The sequence below is a fragment of the Silurus aristotelis genome (assembly GCF_946808225.1).
Source record: "Silurus aristotelis genome assembly, chromosome: 8".
Taxonomy (NCBI): Eukaryota; Metazoa; Chordata; class Actinopteri; order Siluriformes; family Siluridae; genus Silurus; species Silurus aristotelis.
The window spans coordinates 5,744,431-5,763,106 of record NC_139581.1 but is presented as its reverse complement, the minus strand read 5'-3'; the positions used below and the strand labels follow the sequence as shown (position 1 = coordinate 5,763,106).

Here is an 18,676-nt window from a genome sequence, read left to right as displayed (position 1 = left end):
AGAATCGTGCTAAAGTGCATAACTCACATTAGACTCAAGTCATAGACCTTTTTTTGTGTATTTTCTTTTTTATTATTATTTATTTTTCTTTTTTGTTATTGTGCTAAATATGTTCCTTCAATTAAAAACAACTAGTTTAAGATTTATATCCCCTTTTCCTTTTTGAACACTTATGCTACAATCCCCACCCCATCCCCACTGATAAAAAAATTAACTCTGTAAATTTTACTTTAGTAAATTTTAAATGAGCTTCTTTTTACTTTTACTTAAGAAGATTTTTAGACTGGTAAGTTTTCTTGTACTTAAGTATAATTTCATTAAAGTAACAGTACTTTTACTTGTGTAGAATATTTTGAAATGCAAATAAAATCAGAATGAATTGAATGCATGAAGGTTTACATTTCAGTAAAATATAGAAAACATATCAAAAGTTTATCCTGAAGAAATGTACCTTTTTAAGGCGAAAATAAGGTAATTTTGAATTTGATGGCTGCAACAGGTCACAAAAAAGTTGGTACAAGGCCATGTTTTCCACTGGGCTGCTTCATGCCTTCTGTCTGTATACGTATGGGAACTCATGGACCAGTTTTTGAAGTTTTGCAGAAGGAATGATGTCCTATATGTGTCTGATACAGGATTCTTGGATTGTAGCAATAGGTCTATTAGTGAGCAACTGCATGAAATTATGTTTTTATAAAGGATTCATTATTATTGATTCTGATACTGATATTGGATACTACTCCAATACTAACGTAGATTTCTCCATCAACAACGTCTAACACCATATGATAGGTAGTGAACAAACAATACAAAATGATAGTGACTTAGATGTGAAGAAAGCTTTATTTACACTTCTTTACAAAAATATCCAGAGGAGGAACTACAGCACCTATCGATATCTACAGATTATTCTAGTTTCAGGGAAACAGCTAATTCAGAGTATATTATTCTTAATAAAGCAATCAGCTATTGTCTGTCTTTAACAATGAGGGATGGCATATTGAACACAATATTTCACTCTGTACATGTTTCTGAAATCAAATATGGTTAATATTATAAAGTGTGGGAGTGTGAAATATTCTGTGACTTGTTACATGAATGACTAATGCCAAATGGATTACTTATCCTGGTATTGGTATTGTCATTAACAAGTGGCAAAAATATTTGCATGTATTTAATCTAGAAAAATAAATATATTATTGGTATTAATGCAATAAACAACATGAGTAGTAATAATTTGAATAAGATAGAGAAGTAAAGAAGAATTCAGGAAGCTATGAAAAAATTGGTTTTTTAATATTCATTTACAGTGTATTTAGACTTCAGCCAATACAAGGTTATTTTATATATTATTGTTTACACAAATTTCAATTAATAGGTCAAAATTGTATTTAGTAGTTCATTATCTTTGCTAATGATTTAATGTTGCCGATGTTTGTGACATAAATAATGCAGTAAAGTATGTGGAGGCAAAATGTAGAAATCCATATTTATTATGGCATTATGTCCATTATCTCTTTTCATTCAACCATTATCATATCATAAATGTAGTTGTGTGGTGAAATCAATTTCAACAATTTCCCTATAGGATCAATAAGGTACTCTGATTCTCATTCTCATTTAAAGAGTACATAACTCATTCTCAGAACTGTATTTTGGTAACCTCATTAGAACAGATTTTTGGATTAGAAGTTTCCAGGTCTGCTGATTCATTTTTTTACATGAATATAAAATATAAAGAAACATGAATATTGTATCAGGATTTTTAATCTTTATTTTATTTTACATTTTTTTCTCAACAACACTTGAACAAATTGTATTGCAAATTGAACAAAGTGCATCTGTGGTTCAATGTGGGATAAAAAGGAACCAAAAATCATCTCTAGGTTATGTATATAACCAACGCTTTGGAAACGCTTCCACATTGTCCAAGCTCTAAATCAAGTGTGTAATCAGTCCAATGGAAAGCTCGGTGTCATTGGCAGGGTGACGTCACGATCAGAAATAAAAAAAACACATGGAGTGAAGCCGGCGCTAGCTTCTGAAAAGATAAGGAAGCGCTACATGGATGTTGGCAGTGTGGCATGGACACGCAGCGTTTCGCTCCATTGGGGAACCATGGTTACATACGTAACCTGAAGATGTTCCCTTCAGGAACTCGAGCTGCGTCAACAATGCTTTGGGAACGAGTCTAATAATGCCAGACTGACCAGACCCTGAATTGTGTGGAAGAGCACAGCTAGGTCGACAGAGGGGCCAGGAATGGCACCGAGGTGGAGGTTATAAAAAAACCTGACAAACATCAACAGGGTGGACCAGCAAGCAGCGTTGCAAATGTCTTGGAGAGAGACTCCATGGAACCAAGCCTTAGAGGCTGCGACACTCTGGGTCGAGTGAGCTCTGACCCTGAAACGAACGGGGCGACCAGATGACTCAGAGGAGAATGGAATAGCATCCAGAATGCATCCTCTGAGCGTCTGCTTGTTCGCAGGAAGACCTTTCTTTGGAGGGCCATAGCAGATGAACAATCTCACACAAGACATAGTCAGTTTAGTTTTTCCTGATCTGGGGCCTGGAAGGGAGGAGGAAAGAATGCCTAAAGAATAACAGGTCATGGGAAGACCATGGGTACATTGGGAACCTAACCTGATCTAAGGTGAAAAAAGGCACTGGCTATGCCTGGAAAAAACTCTATGAACGAGGGGGTCACTGAAAGGGCCTGAAATTTGCCAATCTCCTGAGAGAGAAAATTACCAGGAGGAACGCAGTCTTAACTGCGAGAAATCTCCAAGGCACCTCGGTCAACAGCTCCAAGGGAGGTTTTGATAAGTCCCACCAAGGCACGCTAGGTTTTAACGCAGAGGAAACGTATTACCAACGGGTTTTTACCCAGTGACCGCCCCGTAAGGGGGGCATGGTAGCCACAATACCGGACATATAGACATTCAGGGTGGAAGGAGCCAACCCTTTGGCGAACTGTTCCTGAAGGAATTCCAGCACTGGGCCGACTGGGCAGTTAACTGGATACAAATGGTGCTGGTACAGATGCCATCTCATGGTGTACAATGTCCTCATAAAGGAAACTCTGGATTGAAGAATAGACTTTCTGGAGAGACCAGAGGCTAGAAGTCATGCCTCCTCAGGGGCCACAGCCACAGTCTCCACAGCTCTGGGTGGGGATGGACTAGTGTGCCCTCTGCCTGAGAGAGAAGATCTCTCCTGAGATTCATTTACAAGGAGGGTGTTCAAAAAGGGCTACCATGTCCACGAACCAAGGTCTGCCTGGCCACCATGGGGCCACTAGGAGGAGATGAACTTTGTCAGCTTGGCAGTGCTAGGGCTTGTACCCCTGACTGTATGATCAGTAACTCAGAGCCTTAACCACTGGACCACCACTGCCCTAAGTAGAAAGCCAGTGTTACCGCTTGTAGGCACTGGACTGTAAGTGGCAAACAAACCATTCCCAGGCTGAGGCAAACTTTAGGGTTGGCTGACCTCTCCTCACGATGTCTAGCTTTTCTTGGAAATTTATTTTTAAGTATGTCCGAGACCAAATAAATTTTTTCCTACTCCATCAGCCATTGTGGGTGTATAAAAGTCTAAATCAGATGTATTAATGTGTGCAGATCGCTACAGACATGTTTTGCTAGTCGAACTTGGCTGTAACAGTTTTCCTCTGACCAAACAAACAGAACGGAAAAAAGGCTGACGCTATTCTGGGTCAGCTAGCTGGCCCTGTTAGGCGAATTTTAAATCTGATTGGTTAAAGAAACAGACCCATTGCTAATACAGTGGAACCTCGGAGCTTGCAGCCTCAGCGCTCGCCACCTCGCATGCTCGTGACTTTCATTCCGACCGGCGACTCTCATTCAGATCGGCTCGTGAGCAACCGCGAGCTGCTCAAAGCGCTAGTTTTAACATTTCTAATCAAGGTTTATCTCATTAAAATTGTCTAATAATTAAGTGTTATGGAGTGAAATAGTGTTATTTACTCATTTAAATCGATTTCGTATAGTGTTATTTGGGTTTTTACTGGGTTGGAAGGGGCGTATCAAAAGGTCCCGAAAATTCCGAGGTTCCACTGTATAGTCTAAGGTACAACGGCCAGCCCTACTGATTCTGAAGGCGTGGGCAGATTAGATTGAAATTGCAGCAAATAGAGGCTAAAATCTGATTGGCAAAAAATCTAACATACACATACACATACTGAAAGCAGTAAGCCAAGAGAAATGCTACAAAATAAAGAGAATAAACTGTTGGGAATAAAATAATACAATTTCATGAAACAAATATAAAAATTTAGGTTGTAAATGTAGGTCAGTGCTTCTGATAGTGTTTAGGCTAGCAGAGAAGGCTTTGCTGGCCCTGACCGCCCACCACTGCCCTAACTCCCTTACCAAAAACAGGGAAGAAACCCACACCCAGTCTAAAACACCAGAGTTGGACAGTAAATGACTGGTAGAAGGTTATGTGGGTAATGAATCCAACGTTGACATTTCTGGCTCTAACAGAAAAACATATAGGTTAGACAAAGAATAAGACAGAGGATGTTAGCAAGCATGGAGGTGAAGGCTTCATGTTTTGGGGTTGTTTTGGAGCAGGGAAGGTTGGAGATTTAATCCCAGTGAAAGGAATACTAACCCAACATGTCGGCCATTCCATACTTCAGCGTTGAGCAATTCTATCTGGGATAAACTGGATCACAAGGTCAGAAAGAAATCACTGAATAGCCAAGGACATCTTCGGAATGTTTTACTGGATGCATGGCAAAGTATTTTACCTGAATGTTTGGGGAAACAGTGTACAGTATTAGTGTGCGAAGATGCTAATTCATGCTAAGAGATAATTATTCAATGAAAATAAAGTGAAGCATCTGTACATTTATATATTTGTTTGGTCGAAGACAATCTAAGGATTGAGGAATTCCTAATAAGGAACAAAAAAACAAAAAGGTGCTTCCAAACTTTTGACAGGCAGGTTACCGTATTTTTCAGACTATAAGCCGCTACTTTTTTCGCCCACGTAAACCCTGCGGCAAATGAGCTGCAGGGCATCGGGAGTAAAAACTTCCACCGGTGTTGATTTTTAAACGCACAACGATGCCAAAAGATAAACTCCCCAGAGAAATACAGTGGTACCTTGACCTACGAGTTTAATTCGTTCCGTGGACGAGCTCGTATCTCAATTTGCTCGCACATCAAATCAGTTTTCCATATTGAAAATACTTAAAATAGCATTAATCCGTTCCAACCCTCAAAATGACACCCTGTTTTTATGTTTCATGTTATTAAATTGGAAAATACATTTCTAAATAACAACTCTTGTATAAAAACATAATAGAAAGTGTATGTAAATACATAATAAGGTTTTATTCAGTGTATTTTCCTTGGAGATGAGACAACTTGAGCTAACGAAAACGCCGGTGGGGTGTGTGTGTGTGTGTGTGTGTGTGTGTGTGTGTGTGTGTGTGTGTGTGTGTGTGTGTGTGTGTGTGTGTGGAGGGGGGGTAGAGGCGATAAGTGGAGGCGGAGGGAAAACTTGTTCTTTACTATCACTCCTGTACACTACGTATCCCTAAACTTTAAAAATGTTACTTTTTTTTCTTTGCTTATCTTAATTTTCGCCACAGTCTTCGCTTTCTGGCTTCGCTTCGCCATCTAGCAGCGGCGTCTCAAGCTTGTACCTACATTTTTTGCTCGCGTAAGCAAAAAAAATCGACTGAGTGACTGCTCGTACCTCGGAAAACTCGTACATTAATGCACTCGTAGGTCAAGGTACCACTATAGTTGTGAAAGGAAGGAGGAAAACAGTGAACAATGACTTTCTTGGTCGGCTACTGTTAGGTACAAGCCGTTGTAGTGAGTTGAGTTAGGGTGAAGGGAGAGCTCACTAACTCCAGTTGCAACACAAATCATATAAGCACAGACAGGTTTCCAAATCTCGTGCTTTTTTATTTTTCTTGGCAACAGCGTTACGGGTTAGTCAAAGAAACTTAAAAATGAGCATCAGAAAATAATAAGGACATAATCCTCAGTCTCACACACACACACGCAGTAATACCGGCAGAATGCAGTGACATGCTATTCCCAAAATGGCGCTCTGCTCTTAAAGGAGCCACAACATATTTCACCCGTTACACCATGTAACAGACACTATCTTTCGGTAAAGCCTATGTAAAGTTCATTAGTTTCAGTGTAGACACCTGTGGCTTTTACACAGGTGCAGCTTATTTATGTTAAAAATCAAAATATTTGTAAAATATTAGGCTTATATAAGGGTGGCTTTATAGTCCAGAAATTATGGTACTGGTAAACTATTGATATGACATAGATATGTTGAAAGTAACACATGTAAATATTAAAATAAACAAAGTCATCTCCAGATATACATGTTGCATATACAGTATTTAAAAGTAATTTTGATCTGTTAAATGTTTGCACCTTAAATCTCAAAGGTATACTACATTTCACACTATTAGGTCAAAGATACATATTAAAACATATAAAAGAGGAACAGAAACCACCTAAGCAACAAGAAAAAGTACAGTTTTTTCTGAGTCTGTGTTGAATACTGAAAACACATTTATACACAATGGAAGTTAAACTATGTATATTTTAGTTACTGCAAATACTAATCATGGTAATGAAGCAAGCTTTTCTCTTTCATGACAGTACAGTGAGAGTAAACCCAGGGAGAACTGGGAAATGTGGCACCCCACGCTGGTGGCCGAGGCTGTGTTTGCCATCGCTAACATCTTCAGCTCCCTGCGCCTCATTTCCCTCTTCACGGCCAATTCTCACCTTGGCCCTCTGCAAATCTCACTGGGCCGAATGCTTTTAGACATCCTCAAGTTCCTTTTCATCTACTGCCTGGTGCTGGTGGCTTTTGCCAATGGCCTCAACCAACTCTACTTCTACTACGAGACCGATGGCATCGATAACTGCAAGGGCATCCGCTGCGAAAAGCAGAACAACGCTTTCTCAACGTTCGTTTGTGTATTCAATGCCAATAAATATGCTGGAGTTGGTGGTAACACTTTATTTTAATGAACACATAGTAGATGTTCTTGTTCTGTGTTATGTTCTTGTTCTTGGTCTAGTAAAGTCCAAATCAGACGTAGGCATGTACATGTCCTGTATGCGCCTTATTCATTATTGAAATTGGTAATATTAAATCCGTGTTTAGTGCTTTTGACATGGTAAGTAGTGATAATTTCAATTCTACTTTTTTCTACACAAAAAAACACATTTTAGTATAAATCAGACTAATGTGTTGCACTTATATTTTAAGTTGTGAATTTAATAGATAGATAGATAGATAGATAGATAGATAGATAGATAGATAGATAGATAGATAGATAGATAGATAGATAGATAGATAGATAGATAGATAGATAGATAGATCAAAATACTTAGACACTTGACTTTCCCAAACTTTGACCACATAGTTGGAGACACAAAATCGTATAGGATGCCTATGAATGCAGTAGTATAAAATGTTTCCCCTCACTCTAACTAGGAGACCCAAACCTGTTCCAGCATGACAATGCCCTTTTGCCCAAAGCCAGCTTCATGAGAATATGGTTTACATGGGTTGCTATAGAGCTTAATTTGAGATGAATTGAAATGCTGACTGCAACCCAGGCCTCCTCAACTCACCTACATCAGTACTTAACTTTAATGATGCCCTTGTGGCTAAATGAATCTAAGACAAATCTCAACAATTGCACTTCAATATCTAGTGGTACATCTTCACAGAAGAGTAGAGTTTATTATAACAGCTAATCAGAACTAAATGTGTAATGGGATGTCCAAAAAGCACATACCAATTATATGGTAGTAACAGGTGTCTAGAACCAAAAGAAAAAAAAAAAAGACATACCCATTACTTATATGAAATAACCACATTGCCTCTCTTAAAGCCATCTTTGCCAACATGATAAAAAAAAAATCATGTTAAAGTAAATTTAACAAATTGCTAACAATAACTAGCTACATGTAACCAGGTTAGCTTGTTTTCCTTGCTAATCCTAGTTAGACTAGCATAGAATCCCAGAAGTCAAATTCAAGATAATGGATTATTTGCATTATATATTATTAAATCTGATGTATTCATTAGCAGATTGTGTAGCATTAATCATGCCTATGATCAGCAAAAAAAGTAAACAGAGACAGAATGTTATTTTTTAGTTACTTTTTACATCAAACAATAACTAAGTTAATTCAATCTACAGTTTTTAAGCAAAAAGTGTTAAAGACTGAGTCAAGGTATTTAGTAATCTGGGGAATGACAATTATGTTTGTAGTGAGGGAGTGTTGTAGTCCTCGGCAGCCATGATTGCATTGTGTTTTGGTTATTGTAGTTTAAATCTCATATCAAAGTTTGTCCTAATGGATACATATGTGTTCCTTTTAATAAAGTGTTAACAATTTGCTTGATTGTAATCATTTTTCTACTCATTTCAACAGGTTGTTTGAAACGTTACAGTCTTTATTCTGGTCCATATTTGGTCTGATCAGTTTATACGTGACCAACGTTAAACCCGACCACAAATTCACCGAGTTTGTAGGCGCCACGATGTTCGGGACGTATAACATCATCTCCCTGGTGGTGCTCCTCAATATGCTCATCGCCATGATGAACAACTCGTATCAGCACATTGCAGTAAGAGCTATAGCAGGCCCTGTCTCCAATACTGACTTCATTGCTTTGAATTATTACTGCCTTCCATTGAATGAGCTGAGTTCGTATTAAATGCACATTCTCCAGCATGATTTACTGCAGGTCCTTTATTTGCTATAGGATCATGCTGACATTGAGTGGAAATTTGCCAGGACGAAGTTGTGGATGAGCTATTTTGAAGAGGGAGGTACACTGCCACCACCATTTAACATCATCCCCAGTCCCAAATCCATGTGGTACCTCATTAATTGGATTAAGATTCACATTTTCAGAAGAAGGTTGAGGAGTACAGAAACTTTTGGAGCATTAGGGGTGAGCTGAATATCTTTATTTATTTATTAATATTGTAATTATTATAATTAATTTTATTATAATTGTAACTGGAATATCTTAGATATAGTGTTTTTGTATATTGAACTATTCAGTAATTTAGCTATGTAACAGAAGAACTTATATAATACAGAGAACCAGAGAGAAGATGTTAGCTGACTGTTTCACACATACAGTCAAACATTGAGGTGCAAGCTTGAGGTTGTTTTGGAGCAGGGAAAGTTGAAGACTTATTTTGGAAAGTGCAAAGAATACTGAACTAACATGGCAAACATCCTAAGCAACACCATGCAATTTCGTCTTGACTGCGGCTGATTGGAACCAACAGTTGGTTGGAGTGTTATCTATCATATAACACTGCCCATTCACCACATGTAAATCCTTTAGAACTGTTCTGGGATGAATTGGATCACAAGAAAGAAATCTCCAACTATTATAGAACACATTTGGCATGTTTTACAAGAGGCATGGCAGAAGTATTTCAGCTGAATGTTTGGAAAAAAGAACTGTCCAGATACCAAGAAAGTGTAATGCTGTATTCATGCTAAGGGAGGACATTTCAATGAATATAAAGTTTGACATCTGTATATTTATATACTTTTTTGGTGAACAATTTGTATTCACACTGTTAAATTACCTAATTAGTTGCATATAAATAAAAGGAACATGCATGTCTCTCAAAATCCATAAAAGTCTAGGTGTTTCCAAACTTTTGACAAGCACTGTATAATCTTACATTTCATACAGATTTGATCATTTCATTCTCTACTGCATCTAAGCATCTGACTTTGCATATGTACATTTGCATTTTCTGCTTCTTTCCACAAAACAACAAACAAACACCAGACAAATCACTTTTTATGCAGACGTTCAAACTGAAAAATGGTCGAGAGCTGGACTGTGACTTCTCTTCATAAGCAAAACGCTGGTGTGAGCCGATTGTAAATAACAGCTTGTCAGTTTCTGTCAGGAGTGATGAACACCTTTTAATAAATGCTCCAGCTTCCAATTTTCAGTCTCTAAGAGATAAGAGATTTATGCACTAAATAAATAGTGATTTTTGTTTCTTTTTAGAGAAGAGCTGCCGAAAAAGTAAGACTCAGCCACCAATATCAGGTTTGTTAAAACACTACTTGAAAGCTCAAATTTGTCAGATTAATTTGGCTGTGAATTTGTTTTTTTTTATCCATGTTTCTGGCTTTGTTTCTGCAGGGGGTTTTGAGAAACCTGGTAAAAAGATATGTAGCAGCTATGATCAGAGATGCCAAAAAAGAAGAAGGACTTACAGAAGAAAACTTCAAGGTAATAAAAGTATTTTTATTAGGAATGATCGGTTCCAGTGTAAAAATGTGTGTGTGGCAACATGGAAAAACGTGCATGGTAAAACTTAATGCTTATTAAAAAATTTTTTTTCTGGAAAAGGTTTTTTATTTTTTAAATTACATTAAGGTTAAAAGCAACAAGGGACAAAACTGCATTACTGACTGAAATGCAGAATCATTTTGGATATTTTGAGAGATAATATGTATAGTATTAAGCTATGCGACAACTTTATAAAAGTGAGACATTTACAGTGTTAGGAAATTACACTTAGCTGGCAACATTGGAACTTTATAATCGTGTGCAAGACTAAAAAGTAAATGTAAGCATTTTTAGCATTAATGAAATAAAGTCTCAAAGTCTTATAGTCTTATAAACTAAAAAAGGTGTGCCATATGCTAGGGCTCATCAACTAGCAGACAGGTTGTCCAGACAGTTGTCCAGGTAAAAATCCACCAAGTATTTCATCAAATCGAACCAGAAATACTGTATCAAATATATAAAACAATAGAAATAACTTGGCGTAGCTCAATGGCAAACCGAGGTGTGTAGGAGATCTAGTCATCCAGACATCATAATTCGGCTCTAGTCGAACTCACTTAAATCCTTACACTTGTCCATTGTTCCTGTTTGTAACACACCAAATTTGAGGATAAAATGTTTACATTTGTCGCCTAATATTTGCCGATCAATTTATATTGTCAATCCACACACACACACATATATATATATATATATATATATATATATATATATATATATATATAAATATATATATAGCATAATTTCTTGCTGTAATGTGGATTTGTACAGTAGTTGTAGTAACACTAATAGGCCTATGAATTAAATTGCAAAATATTAAAAAATGTCACATATGAATTGCAAGTGTTATCGCCTGTAGATTCTCACTAAGAACATTTAAACCATCAAAAAATAGTTTAAAAGTTGTTTTATTTCCCTGCAGGAGTTGAAGCAGGACATCTCCAGTTTCCGCTATGAAGTACTGGAAATGCTGAAGGGCAATCGGACATCTCTGCGTAAGCCAAAAACAGTTTCTGGAACATCAGCCTCTTCACATCCGGGCTGTTTACACCAGTTCAAGATCAAGCCAGGTACATGTGAGGCGAGCTTGGACCATGTGCTAGAGCCTCGGAGCAGCCTCCTCAATGGCTCGGTCATGTCCCTGCCTGAAACGTCTGCCAGAGAAAAGGAGAAGAATGACAATTCCAGTGACTTTGGTCTGTTCCAATGCTCTACTCTAAGTCACTGTTCCAACACAAATACTTACTCGGTTTTTGAAGAGGACCGTGAATCAGAGATTGAACGATCTGACTGTGCAAAGGAGCACGAATGTGAGCATTCACTGACCCAGAGACATATAGATTGCGGGAATGAGTCGAAGTCTAAGGAGGGAGAGGAAAAAGAGCCAGCTCTATCCGAGACTGCAGATAAGATCTGCTCTCTTTCACCAACAGACACATAACTTGAAAACAAGTTGAGGCGAGATGATGAGCAAAATCACCTTTTAAGGTCAGAATTGGGTCGCTTCTCGAGCTCGTGTGCCGACGCAAGGTTCAGCTTGAACTGGCACACATCCGAGAATAGACGTCCTTCTAATCTAAAGTCTCAGGGAAAGGCCAAAGCCTGTGGCATTTTTCAGCGATCCTGTAGGAAGAGAGAATATTGAGCATATTTCATTTCAAGACCGACACTTTGCCATTACATGCTGTGTATCTTGATGGAAAATGCTCACTCAAGTACAACAAATAGCCAGGAACAATACCATGTACTTCATTGTTTGTCTTTTTATCATCAATCTCTTTTCACCCCTGAGCACTAGTTAACTTGATAAACAGTGTCAATGCTTTGAGGCAATAACAGTGAAGTGTTTTGAACCATTTCTCCTGTCATTCAGTTTAGCATCATTTCTCTGACGTCATCCAACGACAACTCTACACGGCCACTTCTTCGCGACCTACTCGCTTTTTTTGCACAATAACCTTTAAATAATATAAAAACCATTGACACCAAACAAACTTGATGCATAGTTAAAGCTGTATTCTGAGTTGACCTCAAAAGATTCATGCCTGGAGGGTTGCCAGGGTGTTTTTTTTTATTTTTTGTACTAAGCATATATGGCACTTTTCTCTGTTGTGTGTAGATCACTCCCTTTAAAAGAAGCACTCAGCTTTAAAATGGGTTTCGAAATGTGATGCAGTGATAAAGAGAGTTTCAACATATACATTAATACACATATGAGATAAAAGGAAAAAGATACATTTGATAGCATTCCATTTGCATATACACTCTACACTGGGAAACTGTGCTTAACTGGCTAGACAACATGATCTTTATTTTAAATAAATTATTATTATTATAAATAAACAATAATTCATTATAATTTTGGGGGGATTTCCTAGAGACTCTAAATGAGTCATATAGAAACTCAGTTAGGTCAATAATTCTTTTATATTCAATAATCAATCAATAACTCAATTATTCTTTATTTTTTACTGTTTTCAGAGACAATGTCATGGATTTTTCCAGACCACCATGGAAATTGTGATAATAATCTTTGCCCTTGTCATGCCTTGCCATCTTTTCCTTAAATTTGCTTCCAACTATTGTAATTGCTAACTAGAAAAAAAAAAACTTAGATGCCACACTCCAAAAAAAACGACATTTTAGAAGTGGAAGTATCTTGAATAAAGATATATTTCTCTTTTGTTTTCTATTCTGCAGTTACAACCTAATATGAGTATTAAACTTGTTTCAAGCCTGCTGATTTCAAGCTTGTTTCAAAATAATAGTTATTGTAAGCAATTATTTCAGAAAAGAAGCAAAGTGATCCGTCAACAAACTAGAAAACAAACCTGAAGTGAGTCAAAATGTCCAGAAATATGTCTCATAATTGGGTTATTGTAATAAGAAATACTATATAGAGTTGAGAATATTCAAACATATAGTCAAACCTCTATTTTCAAACATATGGGTGGTAGCTTAGTGATTAATGCATGGGACTTTGGCTCAGAAGATCACAAGTTCAAATTCCAAACACACCTAGCTGCTACTACCGGGCCCTTGAGCAAGGCCCTTAACCCCATTTAAATTTAGCAGACGCCCATTTCCAGAGCAAAATAGCTGCTCATAGCTGCTCAGTTGTATGAACGAGGTAAATGTAAAAGTTTCAGTTGCTAAAATAATTTTTTGCGATGATGTATTTAGAAATAAGTAAACAAATATATAATAATCAAACAAATAAAATAAGGTGAATAAACAAAGCTCAGTTTAATGCATCACTACTATAAAAAATATTCTACTTCATTTTAATTATATGTCCCTGATACATCCTTATAACAAAATTCATGGATTGAAATTCTGCATCTGCTGCTGGCATGTTGCAAAAATGCATACAATTATTTAATCTTCTGATTTGCACTATTATATTTCTAACGTAATGCAATTTAAATGCAATGGTTTTTTTGTGCATTGTACAAAACTCAGCTTTCGAAGTAAACAAACTATTGACACTAGATTTGTTCAGTGCCTCTATTTTAGGTAGAATATACTAAGCTCTGAATCCTCACTTCATGTGCATAACCCTGAATACAGCCCTCAGTGTGAAATAATGGGTTTTATCTAGACTGAATATATCAAGCTCATTTTCCTGTGCCCTTAAATGATTATGCTTATGTTTCCTAAGCAGTTGTAGCACTGTGTAACACCTGGAAGTTAGTCTACACAGTACTATTTAGCATTATGGACTATACCTGGGTTCAGTATGTTATGCATTACATATTATACTCAATGGAAACGAATAAACATTGCATAATGTAATACAGTGAGTTGTATATATTTAAATCTGTTTTCTTCTCTTTTTTAGGGTCTACAATTTTACACATAATAGTTTTCCTACATCTCTTACAAAAGATCCATATTTGGCAACGCAGCCTTTTACAGTCTCTAACTTTAATAGTTTTGCTGGGTTAGTTTAGTTCTTATTGCCTTTTTAGGGTAAATAGCATTCAGGTGCTCCAGATGTTAAACAGTTTATCTTTCTGCTTAAACATGTGGTATTACAGTGACATTTTGGGTGAGGATGTTTCTTCATACCACTTTGTTACTCTAAATAATTATCCAGTTGAGGTGTTTTAAGTTCATTTCTAAACCCTGTAAGACATTTCAGTGTACTCACATCTAAACTATTTTTTGGTACTTTCCAAAAATTATAAACCAGTACCAAAGTTTTTGCCACACACTTACAGTGTTAATGCCTTGAATTTTCTAGAGTATAAAAGGCATTAGATATTTGTTTTCTCAAATGTTGGAAAAATGCATCAAATCTTTCATCAATCCAGAAAAATCCCCAAAACAATACAACTGATGGTTTAGCTTCTTCTAATTATACAGATTTACTACCACCTGGTGGAAGTTCTTGAGTTTCTCAAGAAGGGGTTCTGTGATAGGAGTTGCATTGCATTATGTGATTGATGTACAGTTAAAGTGTAGGACCACCACTTCTATCTGCTGCCAAAAGAATTCTGATGAAGAATCTCTCCTGTAATATCAAAAAGTTAGCCATTTTTGTTGGGTTTTGTTTTTTTTATCCCTCTTAAAATGTGACCAATCTCACTTTCTCCAGAATGAATTTTGACCAGTTCTACTAAGTTTGACCTATAACTCTCATTTACATTGATTAATCTCATCCACAGACATACAAACTAATCCACTCTACATTTTTGAGCAACCTCTCTCACTCACACTAAGGACATCTGCTCACTGTTACTTAAGTTTAATGCATATTGCTTGCTCCTTAAGGAAATCTTAAAAATCTCAAGTGCTGCCAAATAAATCAGAAGAACATGGCTCTCTTAAAGAGTCTGACCAATATCCACCACTAATCATAAGCAATCATGCAGAAATTTGTATGAATTCTGTCTCTCCTTCAGAAAGTATGGCCAATAACATTTTATCTTCAGGAAGTTGTACCAATCCTGCCTCTCCTTTAGAAAGTTGACCAATCCTACTTTTCCTTCATATAGGTTTACCAATCCAATCTTACCTTCAGACACTTCAATCTCACCTCTCCTTAAGAAATTTTAACCAATGCCCATTTCCTTTGAAAAGTTTAACCAATCTCAGTTCTCCTTTAGAAAGTGTAACCGATCCAATCTTACCTTTAAAAAGTGTAACCAATCCCATTTTACATTCAGAAATTGTAACCAATCCCATCGTATCTTCAGAAAGTGTAACCAATCCCATTTTACCTTCAGAAAATGTAACCAATCCCATGTTACCTTCAGAAAGTGTAACTAATCCCATCTTATCTTCAGAAATTGTAACCAATTCCATCTTACCTTTAGAAAGTGTAACTAATGCCATCTTATCTTCAGAAATAGTTAACTATTTCCACTTTTCCTTCCAAAAGTTTAACCAATCGAATTTTACCTTCAAATTCTAATTCTAATTCTCCTTCTAAAAGTTTAAACAATTCCACTGCTTATTCAAAAAGTTTATCTAATCCTGCCTTCAGGCTAAACTACATTATTCAGAAAACGTAACCAATCGCACTTTTCCTTTAGAACGTTTGACCAGTCCTGCTTCCCCTTCAATATGTTTCACCGATACCACTTTTTTTCTTCAGAAAGTTTTACCAGTCTCAGCTCTTCTTTGCAAAATTCCAAACAATCCCCCACATTCTTTCAGAATTTTTTATCAATACCATCTTCTTCAGAAATTTACCCAAACAAACTCTCTCCTTCAGAAAGATGAAGGCCCCAAAAATGCTTAGAACAGTCATTTATTCTTATCCTTGTAGGGACATTTGGCGCTGGCTAAGATATCTGTTCATTACCTTCATTAAAGCATTCGTGTTGTATTCTAGTCAAGTTCTGTAAAACAGTGCTGCTAAAACCACCTCACGAGCACCACATAAACATTTCTATATCAAGCATGAACACTTTTTAACCTTGATTTGCGTCTCTAAACCTTTTCCTATGGAGGAATATCATGAAAAGGTATATCAGATACCAAACTTGTCTATATTATTGCTCCTTTCACCCATCTTCAGAGCAGAAATCCACATTTTCATGCACAGTTCAGAAAGGAAAAGCATAATTGTGAACATTGTGCATTTTTTACCCACTGTAAGATTTATACCCTCATTCATTCTGTGCACGTTTTTGCATTTAAGTCAAACAAAAGGATCTTGCAAGAGCTTATTTTTATCTAGCAGTTGGTCTCATGTAGCTATTACCTACCAGGGCCTTTATGGACTCCCCCTGACATGGACTATAACACTGGATAAGCTCTGCATTCCAGTCCAACAGCCATAAAATCAAAGAGTACAAGGGAGGAAAGGAGAGATAAAAAAAGGATAAAAGAAAAAAAGGGAAAGCTCCAGAGTTGCGAATGATTGAGCAACTGTGCATTTGTGTTTAAACACGTATACATTTCGAAGTGACAGATAACCACAAATATTCAATAAGTTACCTTTTTCAAGCCTATCATTTAGCACTAAGACAGATACATTCATCAGGATTCTTCAAGCAGCTGCACTGATTTGCTGGCAACGTTCCTCTAAAGGTTCTCTCGTGTCAAACTACGGCTTAACAAACACATCCATGCATTACATACTTTATATGGTATAAAATGTATAGGGTTTTTTCTTGGTATTGTATTCTTTAGAGGAGGAAATGTTCATACATTACATACATACATTAGTGAGGCATCTCGCACTCCAATTCAGTGAATTATATATATATATATATATATATATATATATATATATATATATATATATATATATATATATATATATATATATATATATATATATATATATATATATATATACACACACACACTGTATATATAGAATTATATATATTTAGTGCTTTAGAAATAGACATTGTTTTAAAGTAGGAACTAAGTACATTTGTTTAATATATAAGTTTGATCTATAAGTTTATCCCCAATAGGTATTAGTAATAATAGTGGTATGACAAAGAAACATTAAGAGGAACCAGACTTAAAACAGAACCCATCCTCATCTGGGTGACAACAAATGTCCATTTATTATAGTACTATTTTTGTTAACTGTTCAACTCTTTATATTCATCCATTCTCATGGTTATTGAGTTGTACTTAATAATCACACAAACAAACTTAATTTGAAATATGAATGAAATATGAATATAAATTTCAATTTGTGTAAAACAAAAAAGTGTGGAAAAATTACATGTGAGAAAAAAAGCATATACCCTGTATCAGAAAATATACATAACATATACAAAAAATTATATTGTAAAAAAATGTGAAAATTAGAAATATATGCTGTATATATTACAATTTAACATACAAAACATTAATGTCATCTATTTAACATACAAAACATTATATGTGTAAGAATTAAAAAATAACGAACTAGCCGTTATATCCTAATATGTGAAAATAAAATAAATAGTATCAAAACGTGCAAAAACTATCGCAAACACATTTAAAGGTGGAAATTAAGGATTTGTTGTTTGAAGTTATGTGAAAAATGTATTTAAAAAAAATTATAAAACAAATAGATAAAAATGAAATTGCATACAATAAATTAAAATGTTAAGGAAAAAAAATACAAAAACAAGATATCTAATACTCGTGAAAGTTCATAATAATGTGGAATATATTATAAGCTCGAAAACATGTACTTTATGGTTTGATCATTCTTTCCTTCATGGCTCATGCGTGTGGTTTGAAACCTTATCAAAACTTTGCCACAAGAGGGAGCGAGTCTTCAAGCTTCTCAGGATCCAAGCCAATCTCAAACTCCTCTGTCCATTTCATATTGACATCTGGTAAGCAGATTTTGATCTTATGCAAGGATTTCTTGCAGGGTCCTCAACACTGCATTGACATTACAGGAGTCATCCTGGTTCTTCTGGAAAATGTACATGGTGTGTTTTAATACGGTGCGAAAAGTACAGAAAAAAAAAAAAAATTCATCTATTTTTCTGTCAAAAAAAAAAGGAACAGTGTGAGCATGCCAAGTTACCAAGCAGATTGAGAAAGCAGCCACATAATGACTGATGGAGCACAAACAGTTCCTAATATGTAATTTTGAATATCCGTTTGCATTTCATTGGCACGATCGTCGGTTTGAAAACTTTAATTATGAGCCATCATTTCCAGAGAATAAAGTAAACTGAGATCTAAACTACAAATTCTACTTAGAAGAAAATACACTCTGAAATACATCTCATTTTATTCATCTATCTAATGCAATTTGGTTCAATGTATTAATAAAACAACTAACAAAAACTATTCATTTCCCCAAGGCACACAGATTTGTTGGCTA

The 18,676-nt window shown here is 36.0% G+C and overlaps 1 protein-coding gene and 1 long non-coding RNA gene across 2 annotated transcripts in view; both read left to right on the top strand.

The window, feature by feature from the left end:
* The window catches only part of trpc4b (transient receptor potential cation channel, subfamily C, member 4b), a 58,905-nt gene extending 44,736 nt beyond the window's left edge, over nt 1-14,169 (top strand). The window contains exons 5-10 of the mRNA XM_083547862.1: nt 6,672-6,985; nt 8,469-8,664; nt 8,803-8,994; nt 10,087-10,128; nt 10,225-10,314; nt 11,297-14,169. Of these exons, the coding sequence (XP_083403988.1) occupies nt 6,672-6,985; nt 8,469-8,664; nt 8,803-8,994; nt 10,087-10,128; nt 10,225-10,314; nt 11,297-11,815 (1,353 nt within the window). The 3' untranslated portion in view covers nt 11,816-14,169. The remainder of the gene's footprint in view (nt 1-6,671; nt 6,986-8,468; nt 8,665-8,802; nt 8,995-10,086; nt 10,129-10,224; nt 10,315-11,296) is intronic.
* Nucleotides 3,320-5,555, top strand: LOC310729760. The gene is made up of 2 exons (XR_014534661.1): nt 3,320-3,620; nt 5,044-5,555. It is a non-coding gene; the product is annotated as an uncharacterized lncRNA (long non-coding RNA).
* Nucleotides 14,170-18,676: the final 4,507 nt, after the last annotated feature.